Source organism: Tursiops truncatus, chromosome 11 (assembly GCF_011762595.2).
Source record: "Tursiops truncatus isolate mTurTru1 chromosome 11, mTurTru1.mat.Y, whole genome shotgun sequence".
NCBI classification, from domain to species: Eukaryota; Metazoa; Chordata; class Mammalia; order Artiodactyla; family Delphinidae; genus Tursiops; species Tursiops truncatus.
In genome coordinates, this window is record NC_047044.1 from 50,022,964 (window position 1) to 50,046,813 (window position 23,850).

At 39.5% G+C, this 23,850-nt stretch overlaps 1 protein-coding gene across 2 annotated transcripts in view; it reads right to left on the reverse strand.

Moving 5' to 3' along the window:
- HELB (DNA helicase B) overlaps window positions 1-23,850 on the reverse strand; it is a 52,991-nt gene that overhangs the window by 18,564 nt on the left and 10,577 nt on the right. For both annotated transcript variants that reach the window (XM_073788410.1, XM_019918700.3), the window contains exons 5-11: window positions 17,897-18,074; window positions 16,359-16,500; window positions 13,572-13,726; window positions 10,153-10,234; window positions 9,236-9,295; window positions 7,864-8,092; window positions 6,903-7,046 (exon numbers count right to left, since the gene is read on the reverse strand). In XM_073788410.1, the coding sequence (XP_073644511.1) occupies window positions 6,903-7,046; window positions 7,864-8,092; window positions 9,236-9,295; window positions 10,153-10,234; window positions 13,572-13,726; window positions 16,359-16,500; window positions 17,897-18,074 (990 nt within the window). The remainder of the gene's footprint in view (window positions 1-6,902; window positions 7,047-7,863; window positions 8,093-9,235; window positions 9,296-10,152; window positions 10,235-13,571; window positions 13,727-16,358; window positions 16,501-17,896; window positions 18,075-23,850) is intronic.

A 23,850-nucleotide genomic window follows, 5' to 3' on the forward strand; every position in this document is an offset into this window, starting at 1 on the left:
CTTAATCATCAATTAAATATCACTGAGAAAAATCTAATAGCCTCATAATCAGTCTCCCTGTACCCACATTTACTGCAATACACTGTCCTCACAGATAGCAGCCACAGTGCTATTTGTCAAATGCAAATCTAGTCACATCAGATTCTGCTTAAAACCCATTAATGGCTCCCAGGCTCTCAAAAAAAAAAGTCCTAACTCCTTAATATGGCTCCTACAGCCCTTCAAGAGCCAGCCTTGGCCTTTCCCCTCCTTCCTTTCCCCCTTCCTTCCCATGAGCCAGGCTCCCTCAAGCACAAAGAACTTGCTTGTGATCCTGCCTGTGCTCCCCAGTCCCTGGCCTCCAACTGGCCTACTTCCGGATTAGCTGCCTGATCCGTGTACTTTCCAGCGCCCTGTACTTCCTCTATCACAGTATTTTTACCTGACTGGACTGTCACCAACTGCCTTCTTAACTGTACTCCTCACTGGACTGTAAGCTCTGTGAAGGCAGGGCCACATCTGTCTTGCTCACTGTTCTTTATCAGTTGTCTCATGGAGTGAATGAGGATAAAAATTAGACTGTCAGCCAAAGCTGTCCTCCGAAAGCGGGACATGGGCACCTACCTTCACCTCACAACCTGCTATTAATCATTTGCCCATGTCCTTAAATCTTCCTCAAATCATTAAGAACTGTCAAACTTCTTAAAGGAGGCAAGTTTTATTTATTTACTTCTGTAAATTTGTTCTAAAACTCAACAACTGGTACGAATAGACACAAACCATTAATGCCCTTCATGAGTTTGTGGACCTAGAATCTGAAAGTCTATATGGACCTTAGAGTGGGGGTCAAAAAACTTTTTCTGTGAAGGGTCAAAGCATCAGTATTTTAAGCTTTGTAGGCCGGATGGTCTCTATGGCAACCACTCTGTTCTTCCTTTGTAGTGCAAGGGAAGCCACAACCAGTATGTAAATGAATGTGGGACTGGGTTCCAATAAAAATGTATCTACCAAAACAGGTGGTGGACCAGATTTGCCTACCATATTGGATAACACAGTCCTAGAAGGCCCCAGGAGGTGACCTGGCCCACATCACTCCTCTAACCTCATCTCCTGTCACTCTCCCACACTGGCCTCCTTGCTGTTCCTGTTTCTCAAACCTGCTGGACAGCCTCTCCCACCTTAGAACTTTGGCCTTGGCTATTCTCTCTACCTAGAATGCTCTTGTTCCAGATATTCACATGGTTTAACTTCATGACCTCCTTCAAACCTTTGCTCAGATGCCACCTTGTCAGTGAGGCCTACCCTGACACCTATTTAAAATTACAACTGCACCTCACCCCCACCCCTTTTCCATAGCATTTACCACCTTCTCACATAATACATAGTTTACTTATTTTTTTCAATTACATCTGTCTCTATCCTCTTCCTTACCAAATATAATCCTCATAATGTCAAGTATCATTGACTATTTCATGGACTGACCTATTACCAAGCACAGAGAAGAGAGTCTGGCTCAATACATTTTTGTTGAGCTCAACCGAACTTGAAGAACAAACTATACTGATAGAAGACAACAATCACAAATGTTCTCAGAGGTAAGAGACATTATTTCAACCATGAAATAAGAGCCAGATTCAATGAAAAGAACATTGCAAGATATCTACTCCAATCTCCACCCAGTAGTAATAAAAACCCTTCACTACTTATTTGTCTAGAAATGCAACAGAAAAACTGGATTATAAATCTGAAGAAATCAATAGAGCAAAACATTAATGAGCTGGAAAATAGGAGAGCTGATAAGAAATTCAGGTAACCAGTTCTGGAGGTCCAATATCCATACAGTAGAAGTTCTAGAAAGAAAAAACAGAGAAATCTGAGGATGAGATAATGAAATTATTTAAGAAAATTTCCCAAAATTGAAGAGTATGAGTTTCCAGAATTCCAGAGTCCCCATCATAAAAATCCATGGGAGAAATTTCTCCCAGATCTCACAGCTAGGAATATTTGCCCTTCTCAACAACTGTTTGTTTGTTCATTTACTTTAACCTAGTAGACAGAGTCAACTGACTGCTTCTCTCTTCGCTTTGGGAACTTGGCCTTAAGGGAACTTAAAAGCTGAATCTGCAGTCTACATTAACACGCAAATAGGACAGTATGCACATCAGCATTCAATCCACTCTTGGCAGTAATCCTTTTATCATGTTTAACTTTATTTTCCACTTGACATGCATTTTTCTTTTTAAATTAATTTATTTATTTTTGGCTGCGTTGGGTCTTCATTGCTGCACAAGGGCTTTCCCTAGTTGCAGTGAGTGGGGGCTACTTTTCATTGTGGTGCGCGGGCTTCTCATTGTGGTGGCTTCTCTTGTTACGGGGCATGGGCTCTAGGCGTGCAGTCTTCAGTAGTTGTGCCACGTGGGCTCAGTAGTTGTGGCTTGTGGCACCTAGAGCACAGGCTCAGTAGCTGTGGTGCACGGGCTTAGTTGCTCTGCGACATGTGGGATCTTCCCAGACCAGGGCTCAAACACCAGTGTCCCCTGCATTGGCAGGCGGATTCTTAACCACTGCACCACCAGGGAAGTCCCTGACATGCATTTCTTTATATTTTAAAAAAATCATGCTCAACTGTGGGCACTTTTTGTAAGCCATTTCAAATTCTTTCTGGAACTGAGGTGGGGTAAGTTAATAAATAAAACACCATCCACTTTGGAAAAAAAAACCCTATGCTAATTAATGTTTGCCTACTATTAGAGGATATAGTCTAACCTATAAAATTTTCTACATAAAAATGAAAGTGGGGGCTTCCCTGGTGGTGCAGTGGTTAAGAATCCACCTGCCAATGCAGGGGACACAGGTTCAAGCCCTGGTCTGGGAGGTTCCCACATGCCGCGGAGCAACTAAGCCCGTGCGCCACAACTAGTGAGCCTGTGAGCCACAACTACTGAAGCCTGCACTCCTAGAGCCTGTGCTCCGCAACAAGAGAAGCCACCACAATGAGAAGCCCATGCACTGCAATGAAGAGTAGCCCCCGCTCATCGCAACTAGAGGAAGCCCACACACAGCAACAAAGACCCAACGCAGCCAAAAATAAATAAATAAAATAAATTTATATTAAAAAAGAAAGAAAGTGGATGCAGCCTTGTCACCAAAACAACACAATGGCAGAGAGAGGAGTTCAAAACAATGAGATAAATAACAGAGCCACAAATAACTTGTGAGAATTAAAAAATATTAAAATAAAGTTGAAAAGCAAGTTGCAGCAAATGCAATGTGGTGTCCAGAATAAGATTCTAGAACAGAAAAAGGACATTAATGGACAAACTGGTGAAATCAAAATAAAGTGTATTTTTTAGTTAATAGTACTGTACCAATAGTAGTTTCTTAGTTTTGACAAATATACCATAGTTATATAAGATGCTAATATTAGGGAGGGCTGGGTGAAGGGTACACGGGAACTCTCTGTACTAACTTCCCAACTCTTCCATAAATCTAAAATTATTCCCAAATCAAAAGTAATTACCTCACAAGGGTAGAGGAAGGGGATACATTTATCAAAACCCATCCCACTTTGTAATTAAAATGTGTTTGTAAATTATACCCCAATAAAGTTGGTTAAATAAATAAAAAAGAAGTTGTAAAAATATATATAATCAATACAATACCATTTATGTAAAACTTGGTTACCTTGTTTCTATATGAACAGACAAATTCAAGTCAGAAATCACCTCTGAGGAGGGTGGGAAGGCCTGGGATGAGGGGAGGGCAAATGAGCCAGTTGCTTTGGGTACAAAACTTAAGAGGACACCAAGAAACTCAGCAATCAAGATAAATAAATTTAAAAAAATAAAAAACTCTCCAGAAAGTGGGCACAAAGGGAACATAACTCAACATAATAAAGGCCATATATGACAAACACAAAGTTAACATCATACTCAACGGTGAAAAGCTGAAAGCATTCCCTCTAAGATCAGGAACAAGACAAGGATACCCACCCTCGCCACTTTTATTAAACATAGTTTTGGAAGTCCTAGCCACAGCATCAGAGAAGAAAAACAAATAAAAGCAATCCAAATTGAAAAGGAAAAAGTAAGACTGTTATTATTTGCAAATGACATGACAGTATACATAGAAAATCCTAAAGATGCCACCAGAAAGCTACTAGAACTCATCAATGAATTCAGTAAAGCTGCAGGACACAAAATTAATATATGGAAATCTGTTACATTTCTATACACTAACAGTAAACTATCAGAAAGAGAAATTAGGAAACAATTCCATTTATAACCACTTCAGAAAGAATAAAATACCTAGGACCAAAAAGGAGGCAGAACACCTGTACTCCAAAAACTGTAAGACACTGATGAGAGAAATTGAAGACGACACAAACAGATGGAAAAATATACCATGTTCTTGGATTGAATCAATATTGTTAAAATGACCATATTACCCAAGGCAATCTACAGAGTCAATGTAATCCCTATCAAATTACCAGCATTTGGTAATTTGACATTTGTGACATTTTTCACAGAACTGGAACAAAAAATTTTTTAATTCGTATAGAAACACAAAAACCCAAAATAGCCAAAACAAGTTTGAGAAAGAAGAATGGAACGGAAGGAATCATGCTCCCTGACTTCAGACTATACTACAAAGCTACAGTCATCAAAACAGTATGGTACTGGCACAAAAAAAGACACAGATCAATCCAATAAGATAGAAAGCCCAGAAATAAACCCATGCACTTATGGTCAATTAATCTATGACAACAGAGGCAAGAATATACAATGGAGAAAAGACAGTCTCTTCAATAAGTGGTGCTGGGAAAACTGGACAGCTACATGTAAAAGAACGAAATTAGAACATTCTCTAACACCATATACAAAAATAAACTCAAAACAGATTAAAGAGCTAAATATAAGACCAGATATTTTAAAACTCCTGGATGAAAACATAGGCAGAACACTCTTTGACATAAATCACAGCAATATTTTTGGGGATCCATCTCCTAGAGCAATGGAAAAAAAAGCAAAAATAAGCAAATGGGACCTCATTAAACTTAAAAGCTTTTGCACAGCAAAGGAAAGGATAAACAAAATGAAAAGACAACCTATGGACTGGGAAAAAATATTTGCAAACAATGCAACTGACAAGGGATTAATTTCCAAAATACACAAACAGCTCATACAGCTCAATTATCAAAAAAACAAACAACCCAATCAAAAATGAGCAGAAAACCTAAACAGACATTTCTCCAAAGACATACAGATGGCCAACAGGCGCATGAAAAGATGCTCAACATTACTAATTATTAGAGAAATGCAAATCAGAACTACAATGAGGTATCACCTCACACCAGTCAGAATGGCCATCATCAAAAAGTCTACAAACAATAAATGCTGGAGAGGGTGTGGAGAAAAGGGAACCCTCCTACACTGTTGGTGGGAATGTAAATTGGTGCAGCCACTATAGAGAACAGTATGGAAGTTCCTCAAAAAACTAAAAATAGGGAATTCCCTGGCGGTTCAGTGGTTAGGACTTGCACGTTCACTGCTGAGGGTGTGGGTTCAATCCCTGGTCAGGGAACTGAGATCCCATAAGCCACACAGCATGGACAAAAAATAAAGTTACTTGCATTTTTTAAAAATTAAAAAAAAAAAACTAAAAATAGAATTACCATATGATCCAGCAATCCCACTCCTGGGCATCTATCCAGAGAAAACTCTAATTTGAAAAGATACATGCACCCCAATGTTCACAGCAGCACTACTTACAATAGCCAAGACATGGAAACAACCTAAATGTGAATCGACACATGAAAGGATAAGGAAGACGTGGTGTGTGTGTGTGTGTGTGTGTGTGTGTGTGTATTATATATATATAATACACACACACACACACACACACACACACACACACACACAAACGGAATACTACTCAGCCATAAAAAAGAATGAAATAGGGAATTCCCTGGCGGTCCAGTGGTTAGGACTCGGTGCTTTCACTGTCGGGCCTGGGTTCAATCCTTAGTCAGGTAACTAAGATCCCACAAGCTGCACGATGCGGCCAAAAAAAAAAAAAAGAAAAAGGAATGAAATAATGCCTTTGCAGCAACATGGATGGACCTAGAAATTACCATACTAAGTGAAGTGAGTCAGAGAAAGACAAGTATATGATATCACTTACATGTGGAATCTAAAAAAAATGATACAAATGAACTTATTTACAAAACAGAAACAGTCTCACAGACATAGAAAACAAACTTATGGTTACCAAAGGGGGAAAGGAAGGGGTGGGGAGGGATAAATTAGGGATTTTGAATTAACAGATACACTCTACTATATATAAAATAAACAACAAGGACCTTCTATATCGCACAGGGCACTACTGATATATTCAATATCTTGTAATAACCAATAATGGAAAAGAATCTGAAAATATATATCCATATATATTTACACGTATAACTGCATCACTTTTGTGTACACCTGAAACATTGTAAGTCAACTATATTTCAATTTAAGAAAATAATTTAAAAGTTAAAATTTAGAGCAAAAAAGATCCACAATGAACAAAATATCAAAATTTTAAATAAAGGCAAGATCAGTAAGAGTGCCATGCCAAGTGACACTGGAGACGGAAGCAAGAGGGAAATTCAGTTATTCTGGTCCTGACCGCTCTTTTCCTGGGAGACACGGGAAGGCCTGCAGGATGAGGCTTTAACTATGTCTTAGATCCAGAAAATAAAGACAGCTCTGAAGCAGAGAGTGCAAAACATTAGTGTCTGTACAGTAGTTTCTGTACTTTCGTGTATTTTGTTTCCTAATTAAAAAAATAATAAAAGCAACAAAACTTAGGAAGAAAATAATGCAAGATACTCTATCTTGGCAAGCTATTTAAATTGCTTTATAAAAGTCCATTCTTACCTGAAAAGTGTGAATAGTTCTTGCCCATGCATGTTTTATGTTACAATATTGCATTAGTTTCCCAAAATCCACAGTTACTTCGAAGCCAGCCATATTATTAATGGTCAAAAATCTTTTCTTTCCAAAAGTTATATCAGTTTTATCCTGTCATCAAAACAAATAACTGTTTTGTATGTTTTCAAATATGTACACTGTAAAGGTCTGTTTTGGGGTTGAACATAAAATGCAAGCACCTTATAAATAAAATAGCATGTAGAATTGTTAAGAATTTCAAAAAGCTTAAAATCTATGCTTGAGCATCAACTGAATACAGACACACCCAAATATTTTAATAACCACAAATGGAAGTTTTTGGTGCTTGAAATTTAACCTTAATTTGACTCTTTGGAGAACAGTCTGTGTTGTCTTTCTTATTTTGAAGACTATACATTTCACTTCTTGCACTGACTATGTAAGTCTGCATGTATTTTTTGCAAAGAGTTTACTTTTCCTCACAGATTTTAAAGAATAAACTTGTAAGTTTAAAAGTGTATTTATACAATGAGGACAAATTCAAGGTGACCACTTCTATAGTTCCTACATTTACACAGCAACCAAGCAAGTGATGCTTTGTAAAATATAAGTGTGTCACTCGTCCCTTGTTTTTGTTACTCAAGCACTTCAAACTTATTAAAAATGTTTCTTCACAAGGTCTTCCAGAACATGTAAGAGAAAGGAACACTTCCCAACTCACTTTATGAGGCCAGCATTAGTCAGACACCAAAACCAGACAAGATTATCACTAGAAAACTACAAACCAAGATCCCTCATGGACACAGATGCAAAAATCCTTAACAAAAAATTATAGAAGAAGAATGCCAGCTCTGATATGATTAAATTCTGAATCAATCCTCGGGCAATAAAAGAAAACTAAATCTATCCCTCATAGGTAAAAAGGTACTATTTTTCTGTTATCATTTACCTCTGTTATGAAAAATACTTCTCCATTGCAGAGTCGAATACCACTTTCAAAGTCATGCTTATTTTTAGCAAAACCATGAGGAGTACCATTAAAGTCTTCGCCACCGGCCTTTAGTTCATTATTTTGTTGGCTGTTGAAGGTATTTTCAGGGAGTAAGTCCGAGAGATACGCATTCCTGGTACAACAAATTTTATCACCAACTCCAAATTCAAGTCTATTCTGATGGTTTCTGGGTTAGAAAATAATAATACAGCATCAGAGTTGGGAAAACCTCAATTTCATTTTCTTTAAGCATTGACTCTTACTCAGATCTGATCCAGTTCTCAAAATTATTTCCACAGTCTCTTTACATCACTTTTGTTCTCCAAAGATCAACAAGAAATCAGGCTCCCTCAGTTGTGGTCTATCTACACTTTCTGCAGCACCTCAAACTCAGTGACATTTCCCAGTCGAATTTTTTCAAAGTTAGAAATCTTGGCATAAAGGCTGATGTCTCTCTTTGCCTTTATATTACAAAAGTTACCAAAAATCTTATTGACTCTACCTTTTAAATTCATCCTCTCCTCTCCAATCTCTCTAATCACTACCCCAATTCAAGTCTTACAGCACTTACACATATTGCTATTGTAATAATTATATTATCAGAATAATAGCAGCAAATCAAATAAGTGCTGGTGATAATACCAGTTACCGTGATAAGTGCTTTAGGTATATTTCATTACATCCTTACTACAACTTTATGAGGGAAATTCTGGGTAAGTGTCCTCTTTTACATACATAGAAAGGTGAAATTACCTGCCCAAGATCACAGTTACTCTGACCCAGACTGGATGGCCCCAAACTTATGCTTTTCAACCCTTTGTTGGGCTACCTATCATGGTTTTTTTTGTCTTTCCTCAATAAACAGGGAGCTCCTCTTGTAATTTACACTTCTCTGGGTTCTCTGCACTTAATAAAAAGTAGGTATTGATAAATGCCAGAGAAGTGAGTTAGTCTGTCCTACGTGTGAATAGAGTGGCTTTTCCATGCTCCTTTTTCCCTGATAAAAGTCCACCTAAGGTGCTCTCTGTAGGCACCCTATTGCTAAGGTTCTTGTACACATTCCACACACATTCTAATTTGAAAAATTGCCCTGAATTCTCCACACTCATCTTGGAGAAGCTAGAGGTAGGAAACCACAGGGACAATTTTATTCTTTATTTTTCTTATTACCCTGATTACCAAATAGTCAATTCCTAAGGATATATATTATATTTAATTGAAGATATCATTTGACTTCACAAAGGAGAAAAAAGATTTTAAAATATGCGGCTACAGTGATAAATGTCAAAACAAACAAAAGTATGGCGAATCCAGGAAGCACTGTCCTTACTTGATTAGACGGCCCGTGTAGTGCTTGCAACAGCAGGTGTTGATCACGTCACAGTCCTGCCTGAAACACAGAAAAATACAAGGGTCACCTTAATGGAACCTTTTTTGTGTGGATTTCTGTTACCAACAATTATGAGATACTGGATTTTATCAAAAGTTTCCAGGACTGGGACTTCCCTGGTGGTCCAGTGGTAAAGAATCTGCCTTGCAATGCAGGGGACATAGGCTCAAACCCTGGTAGGGGAACTAAGATCCCACATGCCACGGGGCAACTAAGCCCACGTGCCACAACTACTGAGCTCACTCGCCTCAACTAGAGCCCGCGTACCATAAACTACAGAGCCCACGTGCTCTGGAGCCTGCGCACCACAACTAGAGAGAGGAAACCCACACGCCACAACTAGAGAGAAGCCCACGCACCACAACGAACAGCCCGCACGCCGCAACTAAGACCCGACACAGCCAAAAATAAAATAAAAATAAATAAATAAATCTTTTAAAAAAAAAAAGTTTCTAGGACTTTCTCCAGGAAAAGTATTTTGTAATTTTGATCTTAACCCTTTCTTCCACTCAGATTTCCTATGAGTTACCAAATATAATATTTGGTAGAAAGAGCACCTCTTCAGGGAATTCCCTGGCAGTCCAGTTGTTAGGACTCAGCATTCTCACTGCCAAGGGCCTGGGTTCGATCCCTAGTCAGGGAACTAAGATCCCACAAGCTGCAAGGTGTGGCCAATAAAAAGAAAGAGCCCTCTTTAGAAACTGCCTTCTGCTGGACGTACCCAAGAAATACCTCAAAACAAGAGAGAGAATTCACAGTGATGAACTACCAGTCTCCCATTCCAACAGCACCTAGATTCATAAGGTATGAGATTTAAAAGCTTCATTAAAAACACCAAAATTTTGTAAATGCTTTACCTTCTAAATGCAATAAATTGTGATGTCTTTGCATCTTCTAGGTCCTTTTCTTTGAGTAAAGTACTAACTGCAGAATATAAATCTGATAATTCAAGAGAAAAAAGTTAACACAGCAAAGCACTAAATTATAACATTGTTTCAATGGAGAAACTACTTCAGAATTCCTGCTAAGGGGTCCAGGAAAACATCTCACCAAATGGGATACAAGTTCACCATGGGAGCATCAACCTCATTTGTTTCATCAGCCAGGAGCAAGAGAAAAGAGAATGAAGGTGACGGTTCCAGACGCTCTATCCTCAGTCACTAGCCAGGACAGCTCCTAATTCGTAATATCACCACTGCATATTTACTGATGGTTTGTCAATGCTGAATTTAAAGTATGAGCAAGAGGACAAAATATGTAACACAACTACTAACGTAAGACTTCTTTCTGTCTTAAGTTCTGGTGGTACTAGTGGTCATGAGTTATAATTTGAGAATCTATATGCTTTGCGTATGTGATTTCATCTTTAATCTTCACAATACTCACATGATGTATGTATTATTACATACAGGGCCGACATTTAGCTTTTACATACCAGTATAACATATGGAGATGTTTCTGTTTTAACTAGAAAGTAGCCACTCCCCAAACACCACAGTGCCCTCCCTCCCACCCCAGCCATGTCTTTCCTTCCTCCAGAGCCCCCAGATGTCCCCATGATTCAGCAACTAAAAGGTTAACCCTGACACAGGAAGGGCATCCATTCCAAGAGTGACCAGACCCTACCAGCTATTAAGTAGTTTAATTAGCACCACTGATTACATCCTTGTTACAACCTGAAACTGAGGCTCTTGGAAGTAAAAGAAATTTTCCAGTGGGGTAGTGTGACCAGCCTCCCTCTTTTAGAGCTCAGATTGTTGACAGTGATAATGTCCACTTACAGCTTGTCCTTTGCAGAGCACTGAGAAGCAGCCTTCCTCTAACCTCTCTCAGCAATGTTACAAATTGGGGAACATTTCTCAGGAGAGGCAGAAGAAATAAAAATTGGGGTAAAAACATTCCAGGCTTTTGGGTCCCTCGTAGCAGATAAATCACAAGGGAATGAAAAAGCCCTGATCCCTGCTCTAGGAAGACTGAATCAGTTGCTCGCTGAGCCCTTCATTTTTCAGATGAAGGAAGGATTATCATTAAAAAAAGTCCAAGACTCAGCTCACCGCCAGCCAAGCCCCGCTTGCCAAAGGTCTCACAAAACACTGGTTTCTTTCACACGTACAGGATCACGCTGTTCTGCTCCTTGCTTTGTTCACTCTCTCTACATCTCCCAGATCAATACATACGCTGTACTTCATTGTTTCTAAGATACGCATTTTCCTCTCATATTTTAACATCTCTGGAATTCTAGCCCAGCTACGAAGCCTGTCTTAGGCCTTTGTACCTTTCAATAATGGGAATAACTGAGTAATTTATTAAGAAACACTTATTACTTAAGTATTAAGGAATAACACTTAATTATTAACGAAAAAATACTATATGCCTCTCTAAGGAGTAATTTATTCAAGTCTCTTAAAGAAGAGGCTCATTTTCCAGCTGAAGTTTGCAATTAAGATAGAAAACAGCTCCAGCTAAGCTCCACTACCATTCTGAAACAACTTTTTTTTTTAAGTACATTCTCGTTAATGTAAAGAATGGGTACCAGAAATAAAACTAAACATATTTTAGGTAGATCTAAATGGAGTGGCAAAGAAAGCCAGCTTCTTAACCATCTTAGTCTCATTTTCTTCATCTGTACTAATACCTACTATGAACTAAGTAAGCTGTGGAGAGAATAAACATTATCTATAAATTACTCACAACATGTATAATAAAAAACAAGTCAGGGCTTCCCTGGTGGTGCAGTGGTTGAGAGTCCGCCTGCCAATGCAGGCGACGCGGGTTCATGCCCAGGTCCGGGAAGATCCCACATGCCGCAGAGCGGCTGGGCCCATGAGCCACGGCCGCTGAGCCTGCGCGTCCGGAGCCTGTGCTCCGCAACGGGAGAGGCCACAACAGTGAGAGGCCCGCGTACCGCAGAAAAAAAAAAAAAAAACAAGTCAAAAAACAATACACAGCTTATAAACCAAATTATGTAAAACTAATATATGTCTGTGTATGGATATAATACGGTTTAAAAAGAGAAACTCCAAGCTCTTCCTATAGACGTGACCTTTATGGGGTTGATTCAGGGGAAGAGGACAGGGGATGATTAAAGGAAATAATTTTTACTTCAAACACTTCCGTATCACTTGACTTTTGTTAAGGAATATAAACGATTTCTATAATAATAAAAAAAAAGCCAAAAAGGCATTTATAGAATCCTATTATTACATGAGCTCATTTAAAAAAAGAATAATGTAACATGTGAATGAACACTAACCCACAGGAACTGAGATGGGGACACACAAAGGAGGACAGGCTTACAGATAAAGCTGAAGGTCAATTTCACATGCAGAGTGAACGCTGCTAAGGAGGAAGGATATACCTTGAAGAACTGTGGCAACTACAATAAATCCTCAATAAAAATCATTTAAATTTTCACTAATTCAATTCTGAGTAAACCACTATACAATTTAAAAAAGCTTGCTAAGTTAAGTTTATAATATAAAGATCAAATTGTTTAAATAAATAAATAAATTCAATTTAAATAAATTCATTTGGAGCAGATAATTTAATACCTATTATTCACAAAAAACTAACATTCATATAGTTCCTCAAAACCTACGAACGCCCTCAACCTTCACAACTGTCCCCCACGCACTGTCACTATGACTCCCATTTTACAAATAGTAGAGTGATGTGACATGGGTCGTACACATAAGGCAGAAGATTCCCTATCCCGTGCACTTCCTCAGCCCTGCCACGCTGTCATCCTAACACCCACAATTAGAAGTGATGCTTGTCCACTTTACTAGAAACAGAACTGTTAGGAACTCAGCTTGGCAAGAGTTTGACAGCCATTACTTTGTTTCACAGATGTACTCAAAACAACAAACGTAGTATTTACTTTTCCAGCAAATGTTGTACTTTTCCAGCAAATACTGTACCTTTACAGTATTTGCTGGAGAAGAAAAGCTTCATTCATTAAGACATGCTTTCTCCTGAATGAACCTGGATTACTTAGGGCTTCGCTTTATTTTAAACTAATCATCTACATCCACCTATTTACTCAACAAATATTTACTAAGCCCTGAGTATGCATGTGTCAAGAGCTTACTTCTTTACAAAATTCTAAAGTCATCTGCTTTTGATGATTAATTAATTAGTTTATTTATTTTCAGTGCCTAACGTTTTGCTAGCAATATTTATCTTTACCATCAAATAAAATTATAACTAGTCATTTAATAACTATATTACAAAACTGAAATATTTAATCCTATATAACATAAAAGTTTATACTTACAAGAGTGATGATTACTTTTTGAGAACTGAGAACTGGCATCTTCTTCTGGGAGTCTAACAAAAATAAATGATTTATCTTGTATTGAGACAGGGAATGTTGGATCATCAGAGATATTCAGCTCTGCATCAAACGTTGGAAACTGGCGTCTCGAGATTCTTAAATAAAGGTAAAATAATACACTAACAGCATTAGCATCCAAAAATGTATCTTCACATATGAGCAGAGATAATGTCATTACAAGAATTAATATCTGTGAATAGGTCATAAATAGGGTAAAAGGGCTACCCATATATGCATTATAAATAGTAAATGAGTTTCAAAATACACTTAACTAGACCATAATGTTACTTTTATCCATTAGTCCCCTACCCCTAGCACATTAAAAGCATTAGAAAAAATTGTCATGGAATTTACTAAGCAACATTCTGAGAACTTGACCTGCTTTTCTCCAGACTACTAAAGAACCGTACCAGGTAGGTATTATCCTCATTTCACAGGTGAGCGACATGAGGCTTAGTTAACTACAGTGGGGTCGTCCAAGATCACAGAGGTAAAAAGTGGGGTAGCTAGGAGGGAAATTTGGGGCCACTGGGCTCCATATTCCTTTCTATTTAAATTAATTTGAACTCTTTGGGGCCTTTTCCATACATTTACATCATACTCTTTCTTTTCTCCTTTCTTCTATATATATCATATATATGGTCTCATGTTCCCAGCTGAACCCAAGTATCCACATCTTCTCTTTGTTTCTGTTCCCTCATCATCATTCTTTTGTTCTTGTGTTCCCCAAGACTAGCAAGTCATATCAGAAAGCACAGTAAAGGCCGAGGGCCTTGTCATACTAGAGTCCCTCCTTGGTTATTTGGAAGAAAACTGACACCCTGTAAAGACCTAACAGCAGCCTAGCTATCAAAGGAATAGTACCCTACTGTGTCATCTTTCAATCCTTCCCAACAGGGCTGGAAGGGAGGAAAGGAGAAAGAGGGAAGAACGCTGTCCCTGCTGGAACTAACCCAGATTTAATTTGGGGTACTGAGAAACACCATGGATTTCCATTTTGCTTCTGACCCCGGACATGTAACATACTTCTATCTCTAGAAGCTTTTCCGTGGTATCACTGGGATCCGTCTGTCATTAAACACTTGGTGATGATGACCAAGAATGACCAAGGATAATGAAAGGAGCACAGCTCAGCCCAAAAGATATCGAAAGGGTTACTAAAAGGAATTCCTAAATTTCAGATAAAATTGAGTTCTAAGAAACCTAATGTGCTTTAGATTCTTCCAAGATTTCTAGACTTTAAAATGACCCATCATCCACCAACATTCCAAAACTGAGGTGGACTTTAGGTAGGAGCAGAAGAGTTATAGGTAAGAGTTATAGAAGAGTTATAGTTACACTTCCAACTGCATTATTTTTCTTAACGTCCCAGTACGAACCTATATCATCTACCCTATTCCTGTCCATTCTGCCTCTATACCCACTATCTTTTCCAGGGTAGATGGGGCAGGGAGATAGTAGGCTTTGAATATTCTAGTTTCTGCTGACATCCAACCAAGAAAATGTTTAAGCAACAAAAACTGCATCTTGTAGTCTAATACAATACCCTGTCCTGCTGAATATCTGAACCCAATAGCTACTGCAAAGACCTCCACATAAGCTAATAAGTTTTTCATCCATCATTAAAGAAATAAGAACTCTTCTGACAGAAAACAAGTCATCGTAAAGAAAGCACTTCTTTGAGCAAAATCTACCTTCCAATTTAATTCTACGTTATCCAGTAAGTCATTTTTTGTCCTCAAGTATAGTCAGAAATCTAGTTCCTGGTCCTAAGCCCCAGATGGATACACAGCAGGTCCAAGGGCAGGACAGACACACACAGAATGTTGTACAAAGAAGACCTAACGCAATGAAGTTTCAGGCTAAATTCGTGATCTCAGCAACAGTTCAGGACCTGTGCTAAATTTTTATTCAAATCAACTATAATCCTCTGCCACTCAGCTGACTGCCCCATGATCCCTATAATTCCCAAAATAACGGATAGTGATAAGGTAGAACCAAAATAATTCCATGCTGATACAGAAATAAAGCATGCACTACAGCCAATAAAGGGAAAATGAAACCTAAAACCAACCAAGAAACAAAAACAGCACCTTGTAAAAGAGAGTCAAAAACAAAGATAAATTTTGGCCCAATGAATAAAAAGTCTCTTAATATTCTGTGGTCCCATCACATCTATTACAGAGGATTACTCTAAAGGCTTATGCAAAGATTAAGGAAAGAGAAGGATTCTTTCCTACTTTAAGGAGAGTAATACGCCACAGGTGCCACCAGGATTCATCAAGGAGTAAAATACCTTTTTCTTTATCTTTTTCTTTTTTTTTTTTTTTTCTGCTTTGGGCTCCCCTTATAAAAATTACACGAAATGTCTTCCCCAAGTCACCCTTGAACTCTAATTAATTCATTTCCAAGTCTCTGTTCCCCTTGGGTTTATTCTGGTCTCTAAGCCTGATGCAACTTTATTTCACATATATACTTTTAAAATCAGGAAAACACATTTATACTTAAATTTCAACACTAATTTATCTTGGATCAATAATGAAAAATACTTTGCTTTTCTAACTGTGGGACAAAAGGTATACATATACCTGAAGGACAGAAAAGGTTTGCTAAAAGAGCATAGTGAACATACTGCACTGAATCACCCTAATTCAAAAGCTAATATTTTTTTTTACCTTTATTTCTAATACGACAGAGAGAAAATGCAAAATTTTAGTTATAGTATACCTTGTAGCATTGTCCACAATTAGTTCAGATTCTGCTCTATGGTTTGTCTTTAGTTCAATAGCACAATTTCTTGACTTGAGAGTCTCAAAAAGATCTTTCAGCAAGTTACCAGGTTCAATACTGGGTAACTGTCTAATATCACCTAAAAGGGGGAAAAATACATAGAGTAGGTTTTATGTAACTGGGATCTGGAAATTTAGAAATTATTTTTATTTCTCCCTACTGATATATGCTATAATCATAAAGACTTACTCTGAGGAAAAAAGAAAAAAATCTTCGTTTAAAATTACTTAAGAACATTAAGTCTTCAAAAATATTCAACAACAACAATAGCAACAAAAACCATTCCAATTGGGCTTCCCTGGTGGCGCAGTGGTTGAGACTCCGCCTGCCGATGCAGGGGACACGGGTTCGTGCCCCGGTCCGGGAGGATCCCACATGCCGCGGAGCGGCTGGGCCCGTGAGCCATGGCCGCTGAGCCCGCGCGTCTGGAGCCTGTGCTCCGCAACGGGAGAGGCCACAACAGTGAGAGGCCCGCAAAAAAAAAAAAAAAAAAAAAACCATTCCAATTAAACAATGTAAGATAGAAAAAATAGTGATAACACAGTAAGGTAAAACATGAATTGAACTTTTTTCATATCTATAAACACAGGCAAACTGTTGGGGCATATATTTTCACCAACAGGTAAAGAAAAAAACAGGCCTTAGATATCTAGAATTTAGTCACTTATTCAATCTTGCTCAGTGTCTTACTAAACATGGAAAAATCTATGGCCTCAAATAAACTTAATGTACAAAATGCAAAATAAACAAACCCAGTGCATTTGATAATAAATTCCAGTAATGTAATGATAATATTTTGCTCTATTAAAAATCTTTTTACTTTAAACAAACAAGCAAACCTTAGAGAAAAGAGAAACTATTTTCTGGGTGGAAACTGAAAGCATGCTTAAGCTATTAATAAAATCAACTGCTTACACAATATCCTCAAATACCTAAAACAGTTATTTATAAATATATTGATTCTCTCATTGCAATTCTATTTTTTCCTCCATTAAAAAACATGGTCTACACATCGGTACTACCTAATAGCATCAAACTGAATCTCACCGGAATTGGAAAGGACTTGTGAGGCTGAGGAGGTCTAATGTGAATTACTAGCTTAAAATCATAAAATTACTTTTAAGTGGTCTATAATTCAGACTTTCTATTACTTCCAAATGATCTACATCCTGATTTACTCTGAGTCTGTGAGAATTTTACTATTTTAATAGTCACCATTTAGGTAATGACAGTAACTCCTCACAACTCTATTTCATTCACAACCTAGCTTGCTGATATCCTGGCCAAAACAAAGAGCCACCCAAGCTGATAGAGAGGCTGGTCAGACTGAACTCAGAGTGGCTTCAGAGTGGGGTCTGAGAAATGGCTTCCCGTCTGTAGGATATGGATATTAAAACAGTGCAATGGTATAAAGAACGTACTAACCACAATAATTTGAACCAAACAATTAGGATACCAACAATATTTTAACTTACCAAGGATAATAAGCTTAGAAAGTTGGGAGTGCTCACACAGTAAATTTAAAACTGATTTAAAGATTCCGACAGATACCAAACTCCCTTCATCCACAACCAGAACTCTAACCGAAGAAAATTTCCATGGCATGTCCTTGGTCATTGTTTTTGTCTCCCATAAGTAGAAGCTATAATTGACCTACAAGCAAAGTATGGCATTTTTAAATTCGGGTTATAAAATTTACCAAAAAAAAAAAAAATTTTTTTTTTAACAACATATTCTTTTAAAACAAAACTCTTAAATGGGGAAGGGACAGGGAGGATGTACATAGAGTAACATAGGGAAACAGACTAAAGAAATAGAGAACACAAAAGTTATAGGATGAATCCCAGAAAAGACAGATGAAATAGTTCAAAACATTGCTTCCTAGGGAGTACTTGGTGTGTTTAACAAGCTTCTCACACGGCACCATTCCACTGCAAGAATCCCAACTGTCCTCTTATCACTCTTGACCAGACAGAACTCCCTACTGTTTTCTACCCCCAAATAAACCTTCTCTTGGCCTTCTGAGATGGCCCAAACACTTAAGCCCCTCTCTTCTCCCAACTGCAATACTCCATTCTGGAAATTAGGGGGTGCCTGCCCAAACTAACTATGAAAATACTACTTTTTCTCCTAGTATTCTAAACTCCCTTACTTCCCCAACATTGAAAAAACCACCACCAAGACAACTAAAAAAACTATTTATTACAGGGGTAATAATATTTACTATTTAAAAAAACACAGAAGAGGGAAACATTTTTTTGTAAAATTACAACCAGAGAATGTTAAATATTTTGTTGTATACCATTCCACAAATGTTTCTATGTTGCATGCATATATCTATATATGCTCACTTACACTAAAAAATTATTTGCATTTTTTTCTGCTAAACCCGGTATCCCTAGCCCAAGGATGATAAATAAGTGGCCTAAGTGCCACCTCAATGCCTCTCCTGTGCCCTTACACTCTTTCCTGAGCCTAAACATGGCTTCAGAAATGTCCTCCCAGCATCCCAACCTGATATTAGGATACTACCAATTGATCAGAGTTGGAACTTAAGATGAAATTTAGTAATGATCCCTCTCTGGCCTCTCCTTTTCTAATTCAATCCTTCAGACTAAACAGAAGTGAAGGCGTAATGGAAGAAATCATAAACTGATCAGAAGACTCTTCCACCAATGAGCTACACTGAACTGCTCTAGGATCATGCCCACTCATGTGACAAATAAAAGTAATGCAAAAGCAATTTCTGAGGTGGCTCGTGGGTCTATGATTCCGGTAGCCTTCCTTAGAACTGCTTTCTTCATTTCACTCTCTTGCTTAGGAACCTAAATGGCTCCCCAGTAAATCAAGTCCAAGCTTCTTTGTGAGGTATATAAGGTCTGTAGTAAATGAGGGGATCATGGCACCTTGGTAAGAGAAGCAAGGTGGGAGGTCAGAAATGTGAATCCCAGCGCTAGCTCTGCACTCAGCTAAGGTTTGGGGCCAATTGTTTAACACACCCAAATTTTAAGTGGCTCTCCTGTAAAATGCAGATAACATCACTTACCCACTTCACTCGTTTGTCAAGGATTTAACGAAACGGCAAAATACTTTACAAACTTTAAAGCTCAAATTCCCGGTCTAAACCAAGTGTAATTTCCATTATCTTACAACACACAGACTTCATTCCAATCAACGCAGTCCCCTCAAAACCCTCTATATGCACTTGATCATTCACCTCAATGCCTCTGGGAAGGCCTTTCCCTTAAATAAAATGTTCTTCTCCTTACCTGAGCTTCCTTGTCCATTAGACTCCAATTCAATTATTATTTCCTTCAGAAATCTTCCAACGACTAACTTCCTTGATCTATAAAATGGCAGATCAGGGCTAAAGGAAACTCTCCAACTCTTTACAAGTTTAAAACTTCATGACTCTTAACTATAGCCAAAGCTATTTTTTTCAAGCATCTTAATTCATTTGAAATTTTTATTATGCAACTACTATTTGCCAGGCACTGTTGTAGGCAAAGGAGATAAAGCACTAAACCAGATGATCCAAGTCCTCACTTCGACGGAGCTTTCATTCTACAAAAGGTGGACTCATGTTTGAAACCAGTCCCACTGAGAAACAGGGCATTGCCAGAATCTTAAACTAACTACAGCATTAAGCATACACTTTAGTTTACCTGACTTTTTTTTTTTCATAATAAGACGTTCTCAATGAAGGAAGCGGTACACTGATCTACTTTCTGGTACAAGCTCCTAACTCACTGCAAACAGTAACAGTTTATATACACTGGCTGTTTTGAGTGGCACTGATCTAAGTGATTAGCTACCACAAGGCAAGGATCTAGAAGACATTCAATAAATGCCTACTGGAAGAGTCAGTGTCAGAGTGAGGAGGTGTGAGAGCGTGGCAGCTCCTGGCTTTGGAAATGGAGGAAGGAAGCCACGATCCAAGAAATGTCGGCACCCTCCGGGAAGGAGCTCGGCCCCGAGGACACCTTGACACACTGTGACCTCTGTTTTGGACTGCTAGCTTTCAGAACTAGCAAGAAATTTGGGCACAGAGAAGTTAAATAACTTGTTGAATATGAAACAACCAGCAAGGATGGAGACAGTATTCAGCCAAGTTCTATTTTCAGGTTTTTGAGAAACCAGCATACTCTTTTCCACAGTGGCTGCACCAACTTACGTTCTCACCAACAATATAGTCTTGGGGGAGTGTACTTTCTAAGAATTTGTCCAGGGACGAGGGGAAGATGGCGGAAGAATAAGATGCGGAGATCATCTTCCTCCCCACAGATACACCAGAAATACATCTACACGTGGAACAACTCCTACAGAACACCTACTGAATGCTGGCAGAAGACCTCAGACCTCCCAAAAGGCAAGAAACCCCACCATGTACCTGGGTAGGGCAAAAGAAAAAACAGAGACAAAAGGATAGGGACGGGACAGGCACCAGTGGGAGGGAGCTGTGAAGGAGGAAAGGTTTCCAGACACTAGGAAGCCCCTTCGTGGCCGGAGACTGCGGATGACACAGGGGGAAAGCTTCAGAGCCGCGGAGGAGAGCACAGCAACAGGGGTGCAGAGGGCAAAGCGCAGAGATTCCCGAACAGAGGATCAGGGCCGACCAGCACTCACCAGCCCGAGAGGCTTGTCTGCTCACCCGCCGGGGCGGGAGGGGTTGGGAGCTCAGACTCGGGCTTCGGTCGAGCGCCTGGAGAGGACTGGGGTTGGCAGCGTGAACATAGCCTGAAGGGGGTTAGTGCACCACGGCTGGCCGGGAGGGAGTCCGGGAAAAGGTCTGGAGCTGCCAAAGAGGCAAGAGACTTTTTCCTCCCTCTTTGTTTCTTGGTGCTCGAGGAGAGGGGATTAAGAGCGCTGCTTAAAGGAGCTCCAGAGACGGGCGCGAGCCGCGGCTAAAAGCGCGGACCCCAGAGACGGGCGGGAGACGCTAAGGCTGCTGCTGCCGCCACCAAGAAGCCTGTGTGCGAGCACAGGTCACTATCCACACCCCCCTTCTGGGGAGCCTGTGCAGCCCGCCACTGCCAGGGTCCCAGGATCCAGGGACAAACCCCCCGGGAGAACGCACGGCGCGCCTCAGGCTGGTGCAACGTCACGCCGGCCTCGGCCGCCGTAGGCTCGCCCCGCACTCCGTGCCCCCCTCCCCCCGGCCTGAGTGAGCCAGAGCCCCCGAATCAGCGGCTCCTTTAACCCCGTCCAGTCTGAGCGAAGAACAGACGCCCTCTGGCGACCTACACGCAGAGGCGGGGGCCAAATCCAAAGCTGAAATCCTGGGAGCTGTGAGAACAAAGGAGAGAAAGGGAAATCTCTCCCAGCAGCCTCAGAAGCAGCGGATTAAAGCTCCACAATCAACTTGATGTACCCTGCATCTGTGGAATACCTGAATAGACGAGTCATCCCAAATTGAGGAGGTGGACTTTGAGAGCAAGATTTATGATTTTTCCCCCTTTTCCTCTTCTTGTGAGTGTGTATGTGCATGCTTCTGTGTGAGATTTTGTCTGTATAGCTTTGCTTCCACCATTTCTCCTAGGGTTCTATCCGTCCTTTTTTTTTTAATATTTTTTCTTAATAATTATTTTTTAATTTAATAACTATATTATATTTTACTTTATTTTACTTTATCTTTTCTTTCTTTTTTCCTTCCTTCCCTCCTTCCTTCCTTCTTCCCACCGTCCCTCCCTCCCTCCCTTTCTTTCTTTCCTTCTTTCCTTCTTCCTTCCTTCCCTCCTTTCTTTCTTTCTTTCTTTCTTCCTACTTCTACTAATTCTTTCTCTCTGCCTTTTCTCCCTTTCATTCTGAGCCGTGTGGATGAAAGGCTCTTGGTGCTGCAGTCAGGAGTCAGTGCTGTGCCTCTGAGGTGGGAGAGCCAACTTCAGGACACTGGTCAAAAAGAGACCTCCCAGCTCCACATAATATCAAACAGCGAAAATCTCCCAGAGATCTCCATCTCAACACCAGCACGCAGCTTCACTCAACGACCAGCAAGCTACAGTGCTGGACACCCTGTGCCAAACAACTAGCAAAACAGGAACACAACCCCACCCATTAGCAGAGAGGCTGCCTAAAATCATAATAAGTCCACAGACACCCCAAAACACACCACCAGACGTGGACCTGCCCACCAGAAAGACAAGATCCAGCCTCATCCACCAAAACACAGGCACTAGTCCCCTCCACCAGGAATCCTACACAACCCACTGAACCAACCTTAGCCACTGGGAACAGACACCAAAAACAACGGGAACTACGAACCTGCAGCCTGCAAAAACGAGACCCCAAACACAGTAAGATAACCAAAATGAGAAGACAAAAAAACACACCGCAGATGAAGGAGCAAGATAAAAACCCACCAGACCTAACAAATGAAGAGGAAACAGGCAGTCTACCTGAAAAAGAATTCAGAATAATGATAGTAAAGATGATCCAAAATCTTGGAAATAGAATAGACAAAATGCAAGAAACATTTAACAAGGACCTAGAAGAACTAAAGATGAAACAAACAATAATGAACAACACAATAAATGAAATGAAAAATACTCCAGATGGGATCAATAGCAGAATAACTGAGGCAGAAGAACTGATAAGTGACCTGGAAGATAAAATAGTGGAAATAACTGCTGCAGACCAGAATAAAGAAAAGAGAATGAAAAGAACTGAGGACAGTCTCAGAGACCTCTAGGACAACATTTAATGCACCAACATTCGAATTATAGGGGTTCCAGAAGAAGAAGAGAAAAAGAAAGGGACTGAGAAAATATTTGAAGAGATTATAGTTGAAAACTTCCCTAATATGGGAAAGGAAATAGTTAATCAAGCCCAGGAAGCACAGAGAGTCCTATACAGGATAAATACAAGGAGAAATACGCCAAGACACATATTAATCAAACTGTCAAAAATTAAATACAAAGAAAGCATATTAAAAGCAGTCAAGGGAAAAACAACAAATAACACACAAGGGAATCCCCATAAGGTTAACAGCTGATCTCTCAGCAGAAACTCTGCAAGCCAGAAGGGGGTGGCAGGACATATTGAAAGTGATGAAGGAGAAAAACCTGCAACCAAAATTACTCTACCCAGCAAGGATCTCATTCAGATTTGATGGAGAAATTAAAACCTTTACAGACAAGCAAAAGCTGAGAGAGTTCAGCACCACCAACCCAGCTTTAAAACAAATGCTAAAGGAACTTCTCTAGACAAGAAACACAAGAGAAGGAAAAGACCTACAATAAGAAACCCAAAACAATTTAGAAAATGGGAATAGGAACATACATATCAATAATTACCTTAAATGTAAATGGACTAAATGCTCCCACCAAAAGACACAGATTGGCTGAATGGATAAACAAGACCCATATATATGCTGTCTACAAGAGACCCACTTCAGACCTAGAGACACATACAGACTGAAAGCAAGGGGATG